The sequence below is a fragment of the Colletes latitarsis genome, unplaced genomic scaffold (assembly GCF_051014445.1).
Source record: "Colletes latitarsis isolate SP2378_abdomen unplaced genomic scaffold, iyColLati1 scaffold0024, whole genome shotgun sequence".
NCBI lineage: Eukaryota > Metazoa > Arthropoda > Insecta > Hymenoptera > Colletidae > Colletes > Colletes latitarsis.
In genome coordinates, this window is record NW_027488374.1 from 3,398,530 (window position 1) to 3,424,053 (window position 25,524).

The 25,524-nt window shown below is 40.2% G+C and overlaps 1 protein-coding gene across 1 annotated transcript; it reads right to left on the reverse strand.

Moving 5' to 3' along the window:
* Nucleotides 1–18,076: 18,076 nt before the first annotated feature.
* Nucleotides 18,077–22,852, reverse strand: LOC143350710 (uncharacterized). The gene is made up of 2 exons (XM_076782735.1): nucleotides 21,780–22,852; nucleotides 18,077–18,131 (listed from the first exon to the last, which is right to left on the reverse strand). Exons 1-2 carry the CDS (start codon nucleotides 22,850–22,852, stop codon nucleotides 18,077–18,079), a joined length of 1,128 nt encoding a protein of 375 aa, XP_076638850.1.
* Nucleotides 22,853–25,524: the final 2,672 nt, after the last annotated feature.

Here is a 25,524-nt window from a genome sequence, read left to right on the forward strand (position 1 = left end):
TAGAGTAACGCAAGTTATGTCTGGGGTAGGTCTAGGATTTGCCCTCATCAGGCTCGTACTTTCGCATTCTTCACACACTTGTTGAACAGATCCGGGGTTTTTTCTGGTTTGGATCACGTATTAATGTGGTACCACACTGAAACAGTCGATTAAACCTGGTTTCGATCAATATTTTTGAGGATAACGCAAGTTATGTCTGGGATAGGTCTGGGATTTGCCCTCATCAGGGTCATATTTTCGTATTTTTAACATACTTGTTGAACAGATCCTGGGATTTTTTCTGGTTTGGATCACGTAGTAATGTGGTACCACACTGAAACAGTCAATTAAACCTGGTCTTGATAAATATTTTAGAGGATAACGCGTGTTAGGACTGGGTTAGGTCCAGGATTTGCCCTCATCAGGCCCATTCTTTCGCATATTTCTCATACTTGTTGGCCAGATCCAGGCTTCCACTGGTTTGGATCACGTAGTAATGTGGTACCACACTGAAAGAGTCAATTAAACCTGGTCTTGATAAATATTTTAGAGGATAACGCGTGTTGGGTCTGGGTTAGGTCTAGGATTTGCCCTCATCAGGCTCATACTTTCGCATATTTCTCATACTTGTTGGCTAGATCCTGGGCTTTTTCTGGTTTGGATCACGTAGTAATGTGGTACCACACTGAAACCGTCAATTAATCCTGGTTACGATCAATATTTTAGAGGACAACGCACGTTAGGACTAGGTTAGGCCAGGAATTTTCCCTCATCAAACTCATACTTTCGCATTCTTCACATACTTCTTGAACAGATCCTGGGTTTTTTCTGGTGTGGATCACGTAGTAACGTGGTACCACACTGAAACAGTCCATTAAACCTGATTTCGATCAATATTTTAGAGGATAACGCACGTTAGGTCTGGGTTAGGTCTAGGATTTGCCCTCATCAGGCTCATACTTTCGCGTTTTTTACATACTTGTTGAAGAGATCCTGGACTTTTTCTGGTTTGGATCACGTAGTAATGTGGTACCACACTGAAACCGTCAATTAATCCTGGTTTCGATCAATATTTTATAAGATAACGCACGTTAGGTCTGGGATAGGTCTGGGATCTGCCCTCGTCAGGCTCATACCTTCGCATTTTTCACATACTTGTTGAACACATCCTGGGGTTTTCTGGTTTGGATCACGTACTAATGTGGTACCACACTGAAACAGTCCATTAAACCTGGTTTCGATCAATATCTTAGAGGATAACGCATGTTAGGTCTAGGTTAGGCCTGGGATTTGCTCTCATCAGGGTCATTCTTTCGCAGTTTTAACATACATGTTGACCTGATCGAGGGTCTTTTCTGCATTGCATCACGTAGTAAAGTGGTACCACACTAAAACTGTCCATTAAAACTGGATTCGATCAATATTTTATAGGGTAACGCAAGTTATGTCTGGGATAGGTCTGGGATTTGCCCTCATCAGGCTCGTACTTTCGCATTCTTCACATACTTGTTGAACAGATCCGGGGTTTTTTCTGGTTTGGATCACGTAGTAATGTGGTACCACACTGAAACTGTCGATTAAACCTGGTTTCGATCAATATTTTTGAGGATAACGCATGTTAGGTCTAGGTTAGGCCTGGGATTTTCCCTCATCAGACTCATACTTTCGCATTCTTCACATACTTGTTGAACAGATCCTGGGTATCTTCTGGTTTGGATCACGTAGTAATGTGGTAACACACTGAAACAGTCAATTAAAGCTGGTTTCGATCAATATTTTAGAGGATGACGCAAGTTAGGTCTGGGATAGGTCTGGGATTTGTCCTCATCAGGGTCATATTTTCGTTTTTTTCACATACTTGTTGAACAGATCCTGGGATTTTTTCTGGTTTGGATCACGTAGTAATGTGGTACCACACTGAAACAGTCAATTAAACCTGGTCTTGATAAATATTTTAGAGGATAACGCGTGTTAGGTCTGGGTTAGGTCCAGGATTTGCCCTCATCAGGCTCATACATTCGCATTCTTCACATACCTGTTGAACAGATCCCGGGTTTTTTGTGGTTTGGATCACGTAGTAGTGTCGTACCACACTGAAACAGTCAATTAAACCTGGTTTCGATCAATATTTTATAGAGTAACGCAAGTTATGTCTGGGGTAGGTCTGGGATTTGCCCTCATCAGGCTCGTACTTTCGCATTCTTCACACACTTGTTGAACAGATCCGGGGTTTTTTCTGGTTTGGATCACGTATTAATGTGGTACCACACTGAAACAGTCGATTAAACCTGGTTTCGATCAATATTTTTGAGGATAACGCAAGTTATGTCTGGGATAGGTCTGGGATTTGCCCTCATCAGGGTCATATTTTCGTATTTTTAACATACTTGTTGAACAGATCCTGGGATTTTCTGGTTTGGATCACGTAGTAGTGTAGTACCACACTGAAACAGACCACTAAACCTGGTTTCGATTAATATTTTAGAGAATAACACATGCTAGGTCTGGGTTAGGTCCTGGATTTGCCCTCATCAGTCTCATACATTCGCATTCTTCACATACCTGTTGAACAGATCCCGGGTTTTTTGTGGTTTGGATCACGTAGTAGTGTCGTACCACACTGAAACAGTCAATTAAACCTGGTTTCGATCAATATTTTATAGAGTAACGCAAGTTATGTCTGGGGTAGGTCTAGGATTTGCCCTCATCAGGCTCGTACTTTCGCATTCTTCACACACTTGTTGAACAGATCCGGGGTTTTTTCTGGTTTGGATCACGTATTAATGTGGTACCACACTGAAACAGTCGATTAAACCTGGTTTCGATCAATATTTTTGAGGATAACGCAAGTTATGTCTGGGATAGGTCTGGGATTTGCCCTCATCAGGGTCATATTTTCGTATTTTTAACATACTTGTTGAACAGATACTGGGATTTTTTCTGGTTTGGATCACGTAGTAATGTGGTACCACACTGAAACAGTCAATTAAACCTGGTCTTGATAAATATTTTAGAGGATAACGCGTGTTAGGTCTGGGTTAGGTCCAGGATTTGCCCTCATCAGGCCCATTCTTTCGCATATTTCTCATACTTGTTGGCCAGATCCAGGCTTCCACTGGTTTGGATCACGTAGTAATGTGGTACCACACTGAAAGAGTCAATTAAACCTGGTCTTGATAAATATTTTAGAGGATAACGCGTGTTGGGTCTGGGTTAGGTCTAGGATTTGCCCTCATCAGGCTCATACTTTCGCATATTTCTCATACTTGTTGGCTAGATCCTGGGGTTTTCTGGTTTGGATCACGTACTAATGTGGTACCACACTGAAACAGTCCATTAAACCTGGTTTCGATCAATATCTTAGAGGATAACGCATGTTAGGTCTAGGTTAGGCCTGGGATTTGCTCTCATCAGGGTCATTCTTTCGCAGTTTTAACATACATGTTGACCTGATCGAGGGTCTTTTCTGCATTGCATCACGTAGTAAAGTGGTACCACACTAAAACTGTCCATTAAAACTGGATTCGATCAATATTTTATAGGGTAACGCAAGTTAGGTCTAGGTTAGGCCTGGGATTTTCCCTCATCAGACTCATACTTACGCACTCTTCACATACTTGTTGTACAGATCCTGGGTTTTTTCTGGTTTGGATCACGTAGTAATGTGGTACCCCACTGAAACAGTCGATTAAACCTCGTTTCGATCAATATTTTTGGGGATAACGCATGTTAGGTCTAGGTTAGGCCTGGGATTTTCCCTCATCAGACTCATACTTTCGCATTCTTCACATACTTGTTGAACAGATCCTGGGTATCTTCTGGTTTGGATCACGTAGTAATGTGGTAACACACTGAAACAGTCAATTAAAGCTGGTTTCGATCAATATTTTAGAGGATGACGCAAGTTAGGTCTGGGATAGGTCTGGGATTTGTCCTCATCAGGGTCATATTTTCGTTTTTTTCACATACTTGTTGAACAGATCCTGGGATTTTTTCTGGTTTGGATCACGTAGTAATGTGGTACCACACTGAAACAGTCAATTAAACCTGGTCTTGATAAATATTTTAGAGGATAACGCGTGTTAGGTCTGGGTTAGGTCCAGGATTTGCCCTCATCAGGCTCATACATTCGCATTCTTCACATACCTGTTGAACAGATCCCGGGTTTTTTGTGGTTTGGATCACGTAGTAGTGTCGTACCACACTGAAACAGTCAATTAAACCTGGTTTCGATCAATATTTTATAGAGTAACGCAAGTTATGTCTGGGGTAGGTCTGGGATTTGCCCTCATCAGGCTCGTACTTTCGCATTCTTCACACACTTGTTGAACAGATCCGGGGTTTTTTCTGGTTTGGATCACGTATTAATGTGGTACCACACTGAAACAGTCGATTAAACCTGGTTTCGATCAATATTTTTGAGGATAACGCAAGTTATGTCTGGGATAGGTCTGGGATTTGCCCTCATCAGGGTCATATTTTCGTATTTTTAACATACTTGTTGAACAGATCCTGGGATTTTTTCTGGTTTGGATCACGTAGTAATGTGGTACCACACTGAAACAGTCAATTAAACCTGGTCTTGATAAATATTTTAGAGGATAACGCGTGTTAGGTCTGGGTTAGGTCCAGGATTTGCCCTCATCAGGCCCATTCTTTCGCATATTTCTCATACTTGTTGGCCAGATCCAGGCTTCCACTGGTTTGGATCACGTAGTAATGTGGTACCACACTGAAAGAGTCAATTAAACCTGGTCTTGATAAATATTTTAGAGGATAACGCGTGTTGGGTCTGGGTTAGGTCTAGGATTTGCCCTCATCAGGCTCATACTTTCGCATATTTCTCATACTTGTTGGCTAGATCCTGGGCTTTTTCTGGTTTGGATCACGTAGTAATGTGGTACCACACTGAAACCGTCAATTAATCCTGGTTACGATCAATATTTTAGAGGACAACGCACGTTAGGACTAGGTTAGGCCAGGAATTTTCCCTCATCAAACTCATACTTTCGCATTCTTCACATACTTCTTGAACAGATCCTGGGTTTTTTCTGGTATGGATCACGTAGTAACGTGGTACCACACTGAAACAGTCCATTAAACCTGATTTCGATCAATATTTTAGAGGATAACGCACGTTAGGTCTGGGTTAGGTCTAGGATTTGCCCTCATCAGGCTCATACTTTCGCGTTTTTTACATACTTGTTGAAGAGATCCTGGACTTTTTCTGGTTTGGATCACGTAGTAATGTGGTACCACACTGAAACCGTCAATTAATCCTGGTTTCGATCAATATTTTATAAGATAACGCACGTTAGGTCTGGGATAGGTCTGGGATCTGCCCTCGTCAGGCTCATACCTTCGCATTTTTCACATACTTGTTGAACACATCCTGGGGTTTTCTGGTTTGGATCACGTACTAATGTGGTACCACACTGAAACAGTCCATTAAACCTGGTTTCGATCAATATCTTAGAGGATAACGCATGTTAGGTCTAGGTTAGGCCTGGGATTTGCTCTCATCAGGGTCATTCTTTCGCAGTTTTAACATACATGTTGACCTGATCGAGGGTCTTTTCTGCATTGCATCACGTAGTAAAGTTGTACCACACTAAAACTGTCCATTAAAACTGGATTCGATCAATATTTTATAGGGTAACGCAAGTTATGTCTGGGATAGGTCTGGGATTTGCCCTCATCAGGCTCGTACTTTCGCATTCTTCACATACTTGTTGAACAGATCCGGGGTTTTTTCTGGTTTGGATCACGTAGTAATGTGGTACCACACTGAAACTGTCGATTAAACCTGGTTTCGATCAATATTTTTGAGGATAACGCATGTTAGGTCTAGGTTAGGCCTGGGATTTTCCCTCATCAGACTCATACTTTCGCATTCTTCACATACTTGTTGAACAGATCCTGGGTATCTTCTGGTTTGGATCACGTAGTAATGTGGTAACACACTGAAACAGTCAATTAAAGCTGGTTTCGATCAATATTTTAGAGGATGACGCAAGTTAGGTCTGGGATAGGTCTGGGATTTGTCCTCATCAGGGTCATATTTTCGTTTTTTTCACATACTTGTTGAACAGATCCTGGGATTTTTTCTGGTTTGGATCACGTAGTAATGTGGTACCACACTGAAACAGTCAATTAAACCTGGTCTTGATAAATATTTTAGAGGATAACGCGTGTTAGGTCTGGGTTAGGTCCAGGATTTGCCCTCATCAGGCTCATTCTTTCGCATATTTCTCTTACTTGCTGGCCAAATCCTAGGCTTCCACTGGTTTGGATCACGTAGTAATGTGGTACCACACTGAAAGAGTCAATTAAACCTGGTCTTGATAAAAATTTTAGAGGATAACGCGTGTTGGGTCTGGGTTAGGTCTAGGATTTGCCCTCATCAGGCTCATACTTTCGCATATTTCTCATACTTGTTGGCTAGATCCTGGGCTTTTTCTGGTTTGGATCACGTAGTAATGTGGTACCACACTGAAACCGTCAATTAATCCTGGTTACGATCAATATTTTAGAGGACAACGCACGTTAGGACTAGGTTGGGCCAGGAATTTTCCCTCATCAGACTCATACTTTCGCATTCTTCACATATTTCTTGAACAGATCCTGGGTTTTTTCTGGTTTGGATCACGTAGTAACGTGGTACCACACTGAAACCGTCAATTAATCCTGGTTTCGATCAATATTTTATAAGATAACGCACGTTAGGTCTGGGATAGGTCTGGGATTTGCCCTCATCAGGGTCATATTTTCGCGTTTTTCACATACTTGATTACCAGAGTCTGGGCTTTTTCTGGTTTGGGTCACATAGTAATGTGGTACCACACTGAAACAGTCCATTAAACCTTGTTTCGAACAATATTTTTGAGGACAACTCATGTTAGGTCTAGGTTAGGCTTGGGATTTGCCCCCATCAGACTCATACTTTTGCATTCTTCACATACTTGTTGAACAGCTCCTGGGTTTTTTCTAGTTTGGATCACGTAGTAATGTGGTACCACACAGAAACAATCGGTTAAACCTCGTATCGATCAATATTTTTGAGGATAACGCATGTTGGGTCTCGGTTTGGTCTAGGATTTGCCCTCATCTGGGTCATACTCAGGCATGTTACTCAAACTTGTTGGCCATATTCTGGGCTTTCACTTGTCTGGATCACGTAGTAATGTGGTACCACACTGAAACAGTCCATTAAACCTGGTTTCGGTCAATATTTTAGAGGATAACGCAAGTTAGGTCTGGGATAGGTCTCGGATTTGCCCTCATCAGGGTCATATTTTCGCATGTTTCACATACTTGTTGAACAGATCCTGGGATTTTTTCTGGTTTGGATCACGTGGTAATGTGGTATCACACTGAAACTGTTATTTAAACGTGGTTTCCGTCAATATTTTAGAGGATAGCACATGATAGGTCTAGGTTAGGTCTAGGATTTGCCCTCATCAGTCTCATACTTTCGCATTCTTCACATACTTCTCGAACAGATCCTGCGTTTTTTTTGTTTCGATCATGTAGTAATGTGGTACCACACTGAAACAGACTCATTAAACCTGGTTTCGATTAATATTTTAGAGGATAACACGTGTTAGGTCTAGGTTAGGTCTGGGATTTGCCCTCATCAGGGTCATACTTTCGCAGTTTTAACATACATGTTGACCTGATCGATGGTTTTTTCTGCTGTGGATCACGTCGTAAAGTGGTACCAGACTGAAACAGTCAATTAAACCTGGTTTCGATCAATATTTTATAGGATAACGCAAGTTAGGTCTGGGACATGTCTGGGATTTGCACTCATCAGGGTCATATTTTCGCGTTATTCACATACCTGTTGAACAGATCCCTGACTTTTTCTGGTGTGAATCACGTAGTAATGTGGTACCACCCTGAAACAGTCCATTAAACCCGGTTTCGATCAATATTTTAGAGAATAACGCATTGTAGGTCAAGGTTAGGTCAGGGATTTGCTCTCATCAGGCTCGTACCTTCGCATATTTCTCATACTTGAGGGCCAGATTCTGGGCTTTTTCTGGTTTGGATCAGGTAGTAATGTGGTACCACACTGAAACAGCCCATTAAACCTGGTTTCGATCAAAATTTTAGAGGATAACGCATGTTATGTCTAGGTTAGGCCTGGGATCTGCCCTCATCAGACTCATGCTTTCGCATTCTTCACATAATTCTTGAACAGACCCTGGGTTTTTTCTGGTTTGGATCACGTAGTAATGTGGTACCACACTGAAACAGTCAATTAAACCTGGTTTCGATCAATATTTTAGAGGATAACGCAAGTTATGTCTGGGATAGGTCTGGGATCTGCCCTCGTCAGGCTCATACCTTTTTTTTTTTTTTTTTTTTTTTGTCGTGGGGAAAATCTTCGAAAGACTCCCTCCCACCTCCTTGGGGAGAGGTGGGAGGGGTGTGTGGGATTCCCCGCGCCAGTACAACGACAGGCGCGGGACCTACCCACTAAAAACCCCACGGTGACCCTTCGGCACGCTTTGGGAGGATACCGGGAATCGCTCGAAGCATTCGTCCGGTATCCTCCCCGTGCCCGCGCTTTCGCGCCCATCCCCCGGGGGACAATCGGTCCCCCCAGTAGACACACTGCCTCATAGCGGCGGGACGGGGCCACTCCATCCCGCCGCTATCCGTCCCGGGGCCGCGTTTAGTGGCGGCTGCGAGCCCCAACTCGCAACCGCCCGCGACCCCGTTTCCACCCAGTAGGTGTGTAAGGGGAGTTGTGGACAGGGGGCTCCGAGGGGGGTGCGGGGGAGGGGGTGATGAGGGGGTGGGGGTGGGGGAGGGGGCCTGTGCGCCGGAGTGGGGGGCCCGTAGTGGGTCCGTCGGGGGGGGGGGGGAGTCGGGGTGGGGGGTCGGTAACTATTACCGACAGTCGATAATTGGTATCTACGGTCGGTAATTAGTATCTATGGTTGGTAATTAGTATTTATGGTCGGTAATTAGTATCAACGATCGATAATTGACATTAACGGCTGGTAATTAGCAGAGGTTAGAAAATGAATGAGGGTAATTGCTTGGTATCGATAAAAAGGGAAGGCGTGATAAAAGAGATGCATCTGGTAAAAAGAAGTGGTAATTATCAAAGGTAATTATCAGAGGTCGATAAAGAGGAGGTGGGGAAAGAAATTAGACATCTTTTGACTATTTCGAAATTTTATTTCACAAAAATTAGATACAGTTTTTATTTTTAATTATTAATAGCATCATATAAAATGTTATCCAGCGCATATGCTAACAGCTCGCAATCTACAGGCGAATTTTTATCGTAATATTCACGAAGGATTTTGTCTGCATCACGTTTACGCATAATACTATTGCGTCTTAAAATATTTGTAAATTCTTGGTATTTCTCACCAACATAATGCGCATTTTGGCATAGCCACGAATATGCATGCTCGATGCACTGTTCCAGTTCGAATAAAAACAATAGAGTTGTCGGTTTCATATACATGCATGCATCATGCAATTTCACTTGTACAATGTTCATATCATGCATTGCAACAATCGTAAGCACCAAATCACAAATTGATAACGATGTTGGAGAAGGAGCTGATAGCACATGTTGTTTGATGTCCTCGCGTTTCTGAATAAACACCATCCATGTTGAGTAAGACAGCAACAATTTATTTCCTCGAGTATCACCAAGTATAATTTCCACGGCGGATACAGGTCCTACACCGATTGCAATATCCAAATACTTGTATGCTGTGGATGTGAGGGCAAACCTCCTTCCCAGTATATGAGGCGTTGGATGCTGTTTTTTGCTACTGTTGCATGTAGAAAAGTAAATAAAGAATAAAAGGTAAGTAATGACAATAAGTAATAACAATAAGAAAAAATGGATAAGAAAAAAATTGTGGTAATAATACTTACTCGTTACTTGTGCATGCTGTATCGTAAGGAATGCAATAATTCATTTTTTCAGAAAAAATTTGAACGTAGAATTCAATAGATAATGTTTCACGACGATACTATCAAACGAGTGTGAATATTGTGCAGCACTTAAATGCAACGTTGCATCATATGTATCAGGGAAGCGGGTGGCGCGTAGTGGGGGGACGAATTTCAGGGAAGCGGGTGGTGCGTAGTGGGGGGAAGGAATTTTTTATATCACATGTTCTTCTTCTGCGAAAAGTGCAACTTTTGCAAAAATGTCTTTTAGATTGCCTTGAGCACGTCTAAACATGCAACTTCTGCAAAGCGTATAACATTACATTCGCAGGATGATGCAAACGAATAATATTCTTCGCGACATAGATCATTTGTGGGGAAGGAGGAATTTTTTATATCACGTGTTCTTCTTCTACACATATTTTCGATTATTTTTTACTTTTCCATTAATGCGGGTGGCGCGTAGTGGGGGGACGAATTTCAGGGAAGCGGGTGGCGCGTAGTGGGGGAAGGAATTTTTTATATCACATGTTCTTCTTCTGCGAAAAGTGCAACTTTTGCAAAAATGTCTTTTAGATTGCCCTGAACACGTCTAAACATGCAACTTCTGCAAAGCGTATAACATTACATTCGCAGGATGATGCAAACAAATAATATTCTTCGCGACATAGATCATTTGTGGGGAAGGAGGAATTTTTTATATCACGTGTTCTTCTTCTGTGAAAAGTGCAACTTTTTGCAAAAAATTTTTTAGATTACCTTGAACATGTCTAAACATGAAACTTCTGCAAAGCGTATAACATTACACACGAATTGTGTGAGCTATTGGGGTCCTAATCATTTTACGTACACGCTATTCATATTCTTATTTTATGTCGCATGTTCTTCTTTTGCGAAGAGCGCAACGTTTTTTTGCAAGACGTTTTAGATTACACTGAACACGTGCAAAAACGCAACTTCTGCAAACGTATACATTGCATTCACAGGCAAAGAATTCTGTAACATATATATATGGAGACCCTTACCATGGGAAAGAAATTAGATACCATGTTTTGATGATTTAAAAATATGATATATTTATTAATGCAATGAATAATTATGTTACAAAACATTATTTTTGTGGATCCACGAATTGTGCGAGTTATTGAGCCCCAACCATTTTACGTACACGTTGTTCCCCTTCTTACGCAATACTTTTTCAACTAGATACACGTCGGAATTTGCAACGCGTTGCAACTCGTGTTCGTAGAATCCTCCAGCAATTGGTTTTTCATAAATATCTTTCAGTAGATACGTTGCAGGATTAGTTTTCTGTACCTCGGCGATTGTAAATATTTCAGTGCTCCAATTCGGTGTGTAACTTTTTTCAAAAATTGTCTTGAATTTGCTCACGCGTACTGCATCTCCCACTTTGAATCGTGCAGGAGCGGCAATTTTTATATGATTATACGCCATTGTTAAGAGCTTAGCAGCGTTTGTTGGTGTAACATCAATTGGTCGCATAGCGATAGTTCGATGCTTTCGCGCGTTGTAATTTGATATGAGATGCTGCAGCGAATCAATCCATTTATAATTTCCATTAAGTGTGAACAGTTTCCACATATCGTTTTTGAGTGTACGATTGAACCGCTCGACGACAGACGCCTTCATCACCGAATACGTTGAATAATGATTTATGGTGTATTTTGACAAAAGTTTTTGCATATTTGCGTTGTAAAATTCCTTTCCTTTGTCGGTCTGCAAATTTTTCAGGTACCTCCCACTGTCTCGGATTATCTTCCCGATCGCTGTAGAAACTTCATTTCCATTCTTGGTTTTGAGGGGTATAGCCCACGCATGCTTACTCAGCACATCGATAACAGTGAGTATGTAATGGAAGCCTCTGTTATATCGCGTGTAAGGTCGCATCTCGACCACGTCCGCTTGCCATAGGTCGTCGTATACATGTACTATGACGCGTCTTCGAGGAAAATGTCTTCTCGCTGGAGCATGCAATTCTTCCACAAGACATCGTTTCTCGATACTGGAGGTTTTCTTCTCGGCCATGTATGACTCGCCACTAACGCGAAGACCTAACGCACACGTCTTATCAATCAATGTTCAAAGTCTCAACATCCCAACGTCCCCAACATCCCAACGTCCCAACGTCCCAACGTCCCAACGTCCCAACGTCCCAACGTTCCAACGTCCCAACGTTCCAACACCCCAACGTTCCAACACCCCAACGTTCCAACGTCCCAACGTTCCAACGTCCCAACATCCAGCTATTGATGCATTTGATTTCGGAATTCGATAATATCCCTCTCCAAGTGATTCAGTTGATCTTTCAAATTCTGAACGTAATCTTGAAACATGATCATCTTCTTGTCGAATTCATCTTGCCGATTTTTTATAAATGCCATGTTTTCTTGCAAGTATAGTTTGTTGATAGCGTCACCATCCTCTACAGGTGGTGCTACTCGACGAATCTTGCGCGCCTTTGCATCATAATCGGCACCGACAATACATAGAGCGTTGTTGTGCACATAATTTCTCACTACTCCATTCCAGCGATAGTATGATTCCATTGTTCCAAACGATGACCCAAACTTGTTGATTGGCATTTTGATAATGATTGATTCTATCGTCAAAGTGCAGCTTAATTTATAATGAGCTCTGCCTCGCGAAGTTCCTCGATAATCGATAACATCTCATTATCGTGAGCATTGTGACCAGCTTGACGCGAAGCCTCGAGCAATCGAAGCCGATCTACGAGTTCGTTAGGATCATTCCAATGAACGTATTCAATCTTGTTGCTGGTTAATCTCATCGAGCTTGGTACACCCTTTCCAACTTTTCTATCTTTCAATAAAGGTTTGATTACATAGTTATACTTGTATCCTTTGTTGCCTAATGTTTTACCATACGAATCATGCTTGTACTTATGTGCACTCGTTGTCAGTAGTATGTCCCTATATTTGCATTCATCAGCCTCAGTATAAATGTCGTTATCTGGAATTTTCTTAAATATCAATTCATAAAGACCGGGTGTACCAGAATATCGTATGCCATCGATAATTATGTTATCAGCATTGTCCACATCAACATGTTTATTACCGAGCATCGGTCCATCATTACCGAGATATACACCATACACATGATCCATACCAACCTCTATGTCTCCACGTAATACAGGCGCGATGTATTTTTGACTCAGCGGACCTAGGTGATTCCGCAACGTTTTTTCACCTTCCGACGTTTGCAACCGACTTCGAACAGATGTTGAGAAACTGCTTTTTGGGCTTTCAAAAACATCTTCGTTTGCTAAGCTTTTTGGACTTTCAAAAGTATCTTCGTTTCCTAAGCTTTTTGTTGCTGGTGTTGTTTTAATCGGTATAGAGGTCATCGTATTCATACCAGGTAAACTGCTTAATCTTGCTGAGGTTTTTATTGTTGGTACTATCTTAATCGGTGTAGAGGCCATCAGATTCGTATCGGGTAGACTTGCTGAGCTTTTTATTGTTGGCATCGTCTTAATCGATGTAGAGGCCGGTGTAGAAATCATGGGATTCATATCGAGTAAACTGCTTAATCTTGGTTTTTTTATTTTTAGTGGTTTCGAAAGATTTAGCCAGTAATTTGATTGTGTTTTATCCAATTCTTTGATATTCGGAGTGGCTAATGGTTCGCTTCCGATATCTGTATTATTGTATAGATCATAATTTTTTGTCGCGTTATCAACAATTGCTTTCAACGGTTCAGTAACAGGCTTAAAGTGTTTTTCCAGCGCAATCTCTTCCTCAATTTTACCAGTTTTCAATTCACGATACTTTTTGCGAATCAAATCACTCGTTCTCGCAATCTGTTTCGTTATCCTCTCACAATCTTCAATATTGTTGCTCATGTTGGAACACTACTTTGTCAACGTATCAGAAATAACTGAACATGTTATGATATTGCAAAGTCATTAAATCCCTTTCTATAGCGACCATTCCATAATGCGCTGTCTTTATCAATCACTACAAATCCATATTTTTCTTGCCAACAAGCGGTACACAATTTACAGAAATTCTCAAATGACATGTCAGTGTTAACATGATCGTTGTATACATGTTTTAGATTTGTACCATCTTGTTTGAACATGATCAGCAGGTTCGCGTTGTCGCGTATCAGATGCTTCGGTATCTTTGCATATGTCTGACAAAGATAGAAACAGTCAACGTCCGAGTGCCTACCCATTGCAAAGTATTCTCTTACCACGTTTTGCTTATCACATGCCACATCATCAAAGATAAAAATGGAATTCGGAAGTGCATCGCTCGGCGGAACGACATCGCTGTTATTCGAAAATGTAAAATAACCAATTTCGTCTATCGATGAGAATATATTTTCTAGATATCGATATTTCGGTTGGTGCAACGATTTCGAGTACACGTATACGTTTTTGAAACGAACACCGTGCGGACTTTCTAACAAACTAATCAACACGTTCGTTTTGCCACAATTCGATGGACCGCAGATGATACCACGTATAGAGGCCGGCAGCATATTTCCATGTTTGCGTAACTCTTTCTCAGACTGTATCTTTTTGTCTAGATTAGTCACTTTGATCATAGGTGATTGGCGTATAAACTGCATATTTTATCAGCATTATACAAATGAAGATACTTTCGAAAGAGTGCTGGTCTATTTATAGCGATGCATAGAGCTGAAACAATCAGTATTCAAATATAACCTGTCGAGTCAGCAGAACACACATTGACTGTCTACCACCACCATCGATAAACAACTGTGACGAATGTCAGCAAAAATTGGGAAAGGCCTATTAAATCGCGTTATAAACACACTTCCGATTGAATTACATATTCCAGGTTATCAGTTTTGTGGCCCCGGAACACATTTAGAGAAACGTTTGGCGCGAGGCGATCAAGGTATCAATCCGCTGGATGCTGCATGTCGCGAGCATGATATAGCGTATTCACAAAATAACGATCTCGTAAAACGACACGCAGCTGACAACATCCTAGCAGCAAAAGCACGAGAACGCATTACTGCGAGAGATTCCAGTCTCGGGGAAAAGGCTGCTGCTACAACCGTTTGGGCGGCTATGAAGGCCAAAACAAAATTCGGCATGGGTTTGAAAAAGAAAAAAAAGAGTGCTGTGAAGAAGCGAATACTTCCAACGGCGAAACGTGGCGGTATCCTACCGATTTTACCATTATTGGGGGTTCTTGGCTCATTGGTTGGAGGGGCGGCAGGAGTCGCAAAGGCTGTGAACGATAAGAAGGCAATGCATCGCCAGCTAGAAGAAATGAAACGTCATAATCTCGCCATGGAAGGTCGCGGACTTTATCTCGCGCCATACAAACGCGGGCGAGGAGTCTCAAAGAGGAAAAAAAAAAAGTCAAAATTAAAATGCCTGAAGGCGTAACCACAAACATACAACTGCAGCAACTGGCAAAACGTATGCGTATTCCATATTTCAGAGGTATTTTTATGCGCAATACTTTACCAACAGATGGGGTATGCAGGAATGAGAGCGGGATCGTAAATTTGGATACTGTTGAGGGACCAGGTACTCATTGGGTGGCATACGCAAAACGGGGAACATACGCCATATATTTTGATAGTTTTGGCAATCTTCAACCACCGAGGGAACTGATACAATATTTGAAGAATAGTGTAATTGAGTATAATCACATGCCTTATCAGCGCTATAATCAAAGCAATTGTGGACAGCTGTGTTTGCAGTTTCTGCTGACAGTTGACAATCAATTTAAGGATAATCATTGTACGCTTTAACTCCAGTATCCGTTGGAACATGTCGCTGACGCTAACGCTCACCGGGCAAAGTAGTATTCTCGCAGTAAGCTATTTTCCAGCCATCGATTTGAGCAATGGTGATTACGAACTCGGTCTTATGGACTTTGAAACATATTACACAATACCGAATGTAAATTTGTCAAATAATAAATTTTACTATGATAATGATGATAAGGAAATCATTATTCCCGAGGGATCTTATGAGCTGGACGACATTCACATGTATTTGCAACGATCGCTTTCATGGGATAATGAAGGGAACCCGCCATTGATGCTTAGAGCTAACAACAATACAATGAAGAGCGAAATTAGGTGTAATTATAGCATAAATTTTACCAAACCCAATACTATTGGCTCGTTACTGGGGTTTTCAACGAATCGGGTGCTACAACCACGAAAATGGCACGAATCAGATACATCAATCAATATAATGAATGTAAATATCATTCGCATTGAATGCAACGTGACAGCTGGCGCTTACAGCAATAACAAGTGTGCGCACACGATACATGAGTTTTCGCCTACCGTTCCACCAGGATATAAGATATCGGAAAGACCAACACAGATCATTTACCTTCCGATTACTGCACGAAGCATTTCGGATTTGACGATTCGTGTTGTGAATCAAGACGATCAATTGCTCGATTTTCGAGGGGAACAGATCACCGTTCGATTGCATGTGCGGAGACAGCGACTGTAGTAGGAGATGCTTGTGCTGAACAAAGGGGAGCAAGTGAAACAGACGACGCATGAAAATAAAGAGAAGACAATTCAATCGCTTGCACACCACACTGTATCGAATATTGACTGTCTAAAACCATCAGGCGAGAGGACAATTCGATCACCCACAAAACTTACTGCATCGAATGTTGAATTTCTGAAATCGTTGGGTTTTGTTGTACGAAATGGCTAATATCTTAAACATTGGAAGCGAACCGATCTTTGATGATCGCATTGTCAAGATTGAGACTCACACATACAACCCATACGCCAACACAACGTTTGGGCACAACGATGAGATACGAATACCTATACAACAGCAGGATTTATACACGCTACCATGTGAGAGCTTTCTATACGTTGAAGGAAGATTCATAGTAAAGAAGCCAAACAATGAGTTGGATGCATTCCTCGGAAATAATTGTGTTGCGTTTATGTTTGATGAAATTCGATATGAACTCAATGGTGTGGAGATCGATCGTAACAGAAACGTTGGGATAACAAGTACCATCAAAACATTTGTGTCCTCAACATATGACAAATCGTTAATTTTACGGAATGCTGGATGGGCCGCACAATCAAACATACCGACAGGTTACTTTAACTTTTGTGTACCGCTCAATATGCTGTTGGGGTTTTGCGAAGATTACAGGCGTATAGTAGTCAATACTCGACATGAACTCATTCTTATACGCGCTCGCAATGATAACAACTGCATCATTGCAAATTCCGCGCTGGAGCCGGAGATTGAATTACTAAAGATACAGTGGCGAATGCCTCGCATTATACTGAATGATACGAATAAACTATCGATGTTGCGGATTTTGGAAAGCGGACAATACCTAAGCATGAGTTTTCGTTCGTGGGACCTGTATGAGTACCCATTATTGCAAAGTACAACAAAACATTCGTGGGCTGTTAAAACTGCAACTCAGCTGGAAAAGCCACGATACGTCATTTTTGCGCTGCAGACTGGTCGGAAGAACAACATGTCTAAAGATGCAAGCAATTTCGATGAATGTAACTTGACCAATGTGAAACTGTATCTAAACTCTGACTTTTATCCATATGATGACTTGAATCTTGATTTTGATAAAAACAGATATGCTATTCTTTTTGATATGTATGCACGTTTTCGTAAAGCTTATTATGGATACGACTGTTACGAAACGCTTTGCAACAGGGAGAACTTTTCGTTGTATGGACCGTTTGTAGTCATCGATTGTTCGAGACAGAACGAATCAATCAAGAGCGCTACCATAGATGTGCGAATAGAATTTGATTGTAAAGAAAACGTGCCAGCAAATACTACCGCCTATTGTCTTATTTTACATGATCGTGTTGTCGAATACTGTCCCCTGTCCAACGTTGTGCGCAAGATTACATAAACTGTAACATCAGCAATGTTTGTAATATATATAACAGGCGGACACGCCGCATTGCAGCATAGTTTCAAAGATATTTTCATAATGGTACCAACATTCGTCGACATGCAGGGGTTCGTTAGCGACACAGAGTTTGTTGTAAAGGAAGTGGCGGTGTTGAAAAAGGGAAGCACTCTAGCGCATTATATCTTCCAAAGTCCATATCCATGGTGTTTATTATCAGCACCCGATAAATCACGAGCTACTTGGGTGACGAAGAATCACCACGGACTGTCGTGGGACGACGGTTTTATACCATACAACATGAGCAAAATGCTTATTACATCGGCAATAATTGATGAGTCAAACCCAATCGTCTATGTTAAAGGACTTCAAAAACGTGATTGGTTAACAAACTTGGTGGCTGAACATATTAATGCAGAGAACATCGATGCTGATTATGGTGATATTGAATGTTTAAAAAATCTTGATTGTGCAAATACATGGCGATGTGGTAACCATAAAAAGACATGCGCTATGCAAAATGTATTTAAATTATACAATTGGTGGTTAAAATATAAAAAATAAATGTACCTTTTTTGATTTGTAAAATGTATTTAAATTATGCAATTGGTGGTTAAAATATTGGAAATAAATGTATCTTTTTGAATCAATTTATGTCATTTAAAAAATACATCTAATTTCCTCATCCTCCTCCTTCCTAGCAATTTTTATAAAATTATGAACTTTCAGAATATGTCTAAAAATCTTATAATGTTTTTGCAAGCTTCTGAAAAACATGTACTTATTAGTGATGGTTGAAATATTAAATATAAATGTATCTTTTTATAAAATTATGAACTTTAGTTTTTGAAAAATGTGTTTGAAAAATCTCGATCGTGCTAATACATTGTAATCCAACAACCATGAAAAGACTTGTGTTTTACAAAAATGTATTTAAATTATACAACGAGTGGTTGAAATATCAGAAATAATAATTTTTTTTTTTTTTTTTTTTTTTTTTTTACTGTGAACTTTTCCAAATGTAAAATTAATAACAAATTGGGGTGAGGGAGATGTGTAGAGATACCATGTATATATAAATTGTTTTATTACATACTATAATTACATACATAAAAATATATATAATGAAATGAATAAAAAAATATAAAAATTACATGAAAATATAAATAAAAAATATATGTATTTAAAAATGAATAAAAAATATAAAAATTACATAGAAAATATAAATAAAAATATATATATTGAAAAATGAATAAGAAATATAAAAATTATATAAAAAATATATATATTGAAAAAATGAATAAGAAATATAATTGGTATGTCTAAAGCGGTATTTTATAATGCCCCCACGGCAGCGTCTTGGTTGAATATGGTACAATATATCGTTTGTCATCGTATGGACTCAAAGCAATTTTTGTTTCTGATACCGTGTACACTTCATGCAACATGGATCTTATACACGATTGGTGACAAATCTTTTCAACCTCACCCATCAAACATTGCACATAATCATCAAATGTTATAGTTCGCGCTACAACATTACTCTTGACACCTTTCACATTTTTCGTATCTTTCTTACCATCGACTTGTATGGCATACATTTTCGCTCTCAATCCAACAAATTCCGTCATAATCGCACCATTATTTTCATCTTTCATTAAACCTGGTACCTTCTTATTAGCAAGCGGAATACCATATCGATTGTCTGTGGGATTATCGCTCGTGTCAAAGCGGGTAATATCGCGTATCATAAGTTCATAAATATCGTCACACTCGATGTGGTAGATTAGACTGTCTGTATCGGTGTACATAATTTTACATTTATTCCTATGTGTGGGTAACATGTAATCGTAATGGAATTCATACAAACAAATCTTAGATATATCTAGTATACACATGCCCACATAGATTGGTTTGTTAAATTTTACGAACAATTTATGCAGTTCGATCGCAACTAGGTTTTCCGAAAATATGCTGCGACTGTGGAAATTTGGTTTAGCGATTAGTGCCTCTGCACCGTATCTCCCTCCCCATTTCGTTACTAATTTTACATCTACATGATTGCGCACATTCTCCATGGTTTTACCAAACACTGCATTATTCATTAATTTATATAAATTTTTCTCAAAATCGTTTGTAGCAAGAGTTCTGAACTTTGTATTTAGTTCGATGTAATCGCGAAGCCATGGGGATTGGGAAAACTGTAATACGCGGTGAACTTCAGTTACGCGAAGGCCGTGACGAATACATTGCTGCAGATTGCGATAGTGTATTACGTAACGCTTCTTATCGTATAGAGTTGCGAGGAGCTTCTCCTGGCGCTTGCCAGGTGGTTTATCATGTGTTGGGCAGAACGGTAGGTCAGTGTGCGAATCATGCAGATGTTGCGGATACTCTAGATCGACTTCCAAAATATACCCCGTCGATGAGTCTAACGCTACGGTCATTACATCTACATCTTTGTTGTTGACCCACTGAAAATTGGCATATGGTAATGGTTGACACATTGCCCAGCCGTACAAATTATTTACATCGAAATACATTAAATATGACGACGGTTGCGATGGATCGTGCGATTGCGTGTATTTGTTGTTGGCTCGTGCGCGTCTGTTGGAACATTGACTCAAACCACCACGTATACCACGTTCGATAAATAGGACCATGTCGATATCGGTAAGAAGTTCGAAATTGATACGTGTATGCTTCAGCATGGCATCCCACGTAAAACCAGGCAAAGTATAATAGTGCGCGGGGTCGAGTCCATAACTTGCGATGCAACTATTGCGAAAATTTTCAAAAATATCAGCCAACAGCAAGACATCCGTCTTCAGATACAAATCGCTATACTCGCCGAGCGTTTCAATGGAGAACCGCTTCCACACGTTGACAGCGTGTGCGTAGTCGTTTTCGGATACTGTATCGCCAGTTAAGGAACTGTAAAATGAATTGCGTGATGGTAAACACGATTGGTCCAACTTTTCAATACAGTCAATGTACTCGTATGGAAACACCCCTTTTCGCGTCAATAAATCAAAATCTTCCGCAGATAATTTTTGAAACTCGGACCGTGTAATTTCAAGTTTATCTTTACTAAGAAAAGATACCAATTTCTCGAGACTTGTATTTAAAAATTTAAATGAATCGATGAATTGCAATTTTATGCGCTTGCGCGAGTTTGATTCTTCATTCGCGTTTTCAACGTATTTTGTAAATGAAATGTACTTCTCTTTTGTTATCGGCAATACAGTGACATCACCCTCAAATGCTGTGGCTATCTCCTTGATAATAAAATGTGAATCATAACCGGATAAATTGTGAAAGACTATAGGGATGACAAATGCGTCTTTATAATTTAGATTGTGATTTGAATGTGCAGGACCTCTGTACCGACCGGTTAAGTGGCAATGATCGCGTACTCGCATATCATCTCGCGTAAACGGTGTTTCGCATATATGGCAGTGTGTTGCCATATTAAAATTTCGTAATTGTTCAGCTGATAAATTTTCCATGGGTACATTGGTCGATAAGATGGACTTTACACGATGTGACAAATCTTGAAGTTGTCCCACAAACCATGATATGCAATCAGGATCGCGACGACATTGAAACGTAGATAACGAGTCGTCGTACGAGCACCGCACATAATATCCCACGCTAAATACTCGATAATGCTGGTACGTGTATCTTGACGCTTCTCGATCAGTATCCGTTTTCTCCAGGATGCATTCCAGATCGGCATACACGATAAACGGAACACACTCTTTCCTGTTGTAGTTGCTGAAGCTGAGCCACTTACTGCAATCATCATTTGGCAATATGATTGCGCAATCGTTCATCTTCTCACAATCCATGGTGTGAGCTTCCAGCTTCTCATTCGAACTAAAGTAGTGTAAGCATCTGCAATAAGAGGCATAATTTTTATCTAGCATAAAATATTTAAAAGATTTATTATATACATACCTATCACAAAAGTATTTCCTGCCATTATGTTTACTCAATTGTGTGCATACGAGGCGAGATAAGTTCTTAATCCATGTGAAATGTCCCACGTCGTTTGCTCCTTCTAAATACAACAAATTGACATGTCTTTCCATCTTCTTATCAGTGACTCGTATTGGTAACACCTTCTTATTCTCAATGGTATAGACATTGATGGAGATGTTGTTGATATGTTCAAACTTTTTAATTTGGTTCAATGTCATTGGAAATTCAATATCCTGGATATTCAACACTGTTGTATAATGAGGATATGACGATGCGAGAGATACGTGACTTTCGGCTGGATACAGAGCGGCCACCACCGACCACGCAAAACATGCATTGTCCGTCGAGCATACATTGATTACTGCTTTCTTTAGTCGTACCTCTCGCGGTAATTGTACGGCACATCCTGCATGCATTGGCATATATTTATTTACATTAACAATTAAATTCAGTATCCGCGACAGCGCCCACCCACTATCACGTTCCTGAAATTCGTCTAAGGATGCTAGAATGGGTTCGATGACACGTAAATCATACCATTCGCGTAGGTCAGACAAGCGAAAAAGTTCACAATTTTTCGTGTTAACACTTTTGTTTGCACATTTGTTACCAACAACAAATTCACCATTAAGTATAGTATTTATTTTTACACTATCATGTTTCAGCAGAATGTTTCGCACATGATCGACTACAATATCCCTCGCATCTTCGAGAAAATTGCGAGGTTCTATGTGGTTAGAATTTATCACTGCACCGGCCAATATACGGTTAACGAAAGCCGTATCAATTTCATGCCATCTGAGTCTTGCACTATGTTCAGCACCCGCATGTACAAATCGATTACGTGTCGAATCTTTTAGACTTTCTAATCTAGCGAACCGAGCAATCAATGATTGTTTTTCACCGATTGAGAGTCGCAGTCTCTTGATTCGGCTTCGTTCCTCCAACGAATCGAGATAATCGCCAAATCGATGTTCCCATAAATTGTATTCTTCCATCGACCTTAATTGAGCGGCTTGCTCGTACAGCTCCTGCTCTTGATGATCCATACTGTCGTCTTTTGTGTTAATGTGTATAGTGATGCATACGATATATTACAAAAAATCACTGTTCCCGATGATGCTTTCGGTGATGCTCGCGATATATTACAGAAATCTGTGTCCGCGAATGCGCTGTTATAGGTTTTGCAGAGGTTGTGTTTTTTGCGCGTGTTCATCCACAAATGTATTGTATACGTTTTTTGCACATGTTCAGTGTAATCTAAAACACCTTGCAAAAAAGTTGCACTTTTCGCAGAAGAACATGTAACATAAAATAGTAAGAAGGGGGAACAACGTGTACGTAAATATGGTTGGGGTTCAATAACTCGCACAATTCATGGATCGAACACGAGTTGCAACGCACTGCAAATTCCGACGTGTATCTAGTTGAAAAAGTATTGCGTAAGAAGGGGAACAACGTGTACGTAAAATGGTTGGGGCTCAATAACTCGCACAATTCGTGGATCCACAAAAATAATGTTTTGTAACATAATTATTCATTGCTTTAATAAATATATCATATTTTTAAATCATCAAAACATGGTATCTAATTTCTTTCCCATGGTAAGGGTCTCCATATATATATGTTACAGAATTCTTTGCCTGTGAATGCAATGTATACGTTTGCAGAAGTTGCGTTTTTGCACGTGTTCAGTGTAATCTAAAACGTCTTGCAAAAAAACGTTGCGCTCTTCGCAAAAGAAGAACATGCGACATAAAATAAGAATATGAATAGCGTGTACGTAAAATGATTAGGACCCCAATAGCTCACACAATTCGTGTGTAATGTTATACGCTTTGCAGAAGTTTCATGTTTAGACATGTTCAAGGTAATCTAAAAAATTTTTTGCAAAAAGTTGCACTTTTCACAGAAGAAGAACACGTGATCTAAAAAATTCCTCCTTCCCCACAAATGATCTATGTCGCGAAGAATATTATTTGTTTGCATCATCCTGCGAATGTAATGTTATACGCTTTGCAGAAGTTGCATGTTTAGACGTGTTTAAGGCAATCTAAAAGACATTTTTGCAAAAGTTGCACTTTTCGCAGAAGAAGAACATGTGATATAAAAAATTCCTCCTTCCCCACAAATGATCTATGTCGCGAAGAATATTATTTGTTTGCATCATCCTGCGAATGTAATGTTATACGCTTTGCAGAAGTTGCATGTTTAGACGTGTTCAAGGCAATCTAAAAGACATTTTTGCAAAAGTTGCGCTTTTCGCAGAAGAAGAACATGTGATATAAAAAATTCCTTCCCCCCACTACGCACCACCCGCTTCCCTGGAATTCGTCCCCCCACTACGCGCCACCCGCTTCCCTGATACATATGATGCAACGTTGCATTTAAGTGCTGCACAATATTCACACTCGTTTGATAGTATCGTCGTGAAACATTATCTATTGAATTCTACGTTCAAATTTTTTCTGAAAAAATGAATTATTGCATTCCTTACGATACAGCATGCACAAGTAACGAGTAAGTATTATTACCACAATTTTTTTCTTATCCATTTTTTCTTATTGTTATTACTTATTGTCATTACTTACCTTTTATTCTTTATTTACTTTTCTACATGCAACAGTAGCAAAAAACAGCATCCAACGCCTCATATACTGGGAGGGAGGTTTGCCCTCACATCCACAGCATACAAGTATTTGGATATTGCAATCGGTGTAGGACCTGTATCCGCCGTGGAAATTATACTTGGTGATACTCGAGGAAATAAATTGTTGCTGTCTTACTCAACATGGATGGTGTTTATTCAGAAACGCGAGGACATCAAACAACATGAGCTATCAGCTCCTTCTCCAACATCGTTGTCAATTTGTGATTTGGTGCTTACGGTTGTTGCAATGCATGATATGAACATTGTACAAGTGAAATTGCATGATGCTTGCATGTATATGAAACCGACAACTCTATTGTTTTTATTCGAACTGGAACAGTGCATCGAGCATGCATATTCGTGGCTATGCCAAAATGCGCACTATGTTGGTGAGAAATACCAAGAATTTACAAACATTTTAAGACGCAATAGTATTATGCGTAAACGTGATGCAGACAAAATCCTTCGTGAATATTACGATAAAAATTCGCCTGTAGATTGCGAGCTGTTAGCATATGCGCTGGATAACATTTTATATGATGCTATTAATAATTAAAAATAAAAACTGTATCTAATTTTTGTGAAATAAAATTTCGAAATAGTCAAAAGATGTCTAATTTCTTTCCCCACCTCCTCTTTATCGACCTCTGATAATTACCTTTGATAATTACCACTTCTTTTTACCAGATGCATCTCTTTTATCACGCCTTCCCTTTTTATCGATACCAAGCAATTACCCTCATTCATTTTCTAACCTCTGCTAATTACCAGCCGTTAATGTCAATTATCGATCGTTGATACTAATTACCGACCATAAATACTAATTACCAACCATAGATACTAATTACCGACCGTAGATACCAATTATCGACTGTCGGTAATAGTTACCGACCCCCCACCCCGACTCCCCCCCCCCCAACGGACCCACTACGGGCCCCCACTCCGGCGCACAGGCCCCCTCCCCCACCCTCATCACCCCCCTCCCCCGCACCCCCCTCGGAGCCCCCTGTCCACAACTCCCCTTACTCACCTACCCCACCCCTCGGCGGCCGGGCGTTCATGGCCGCACCA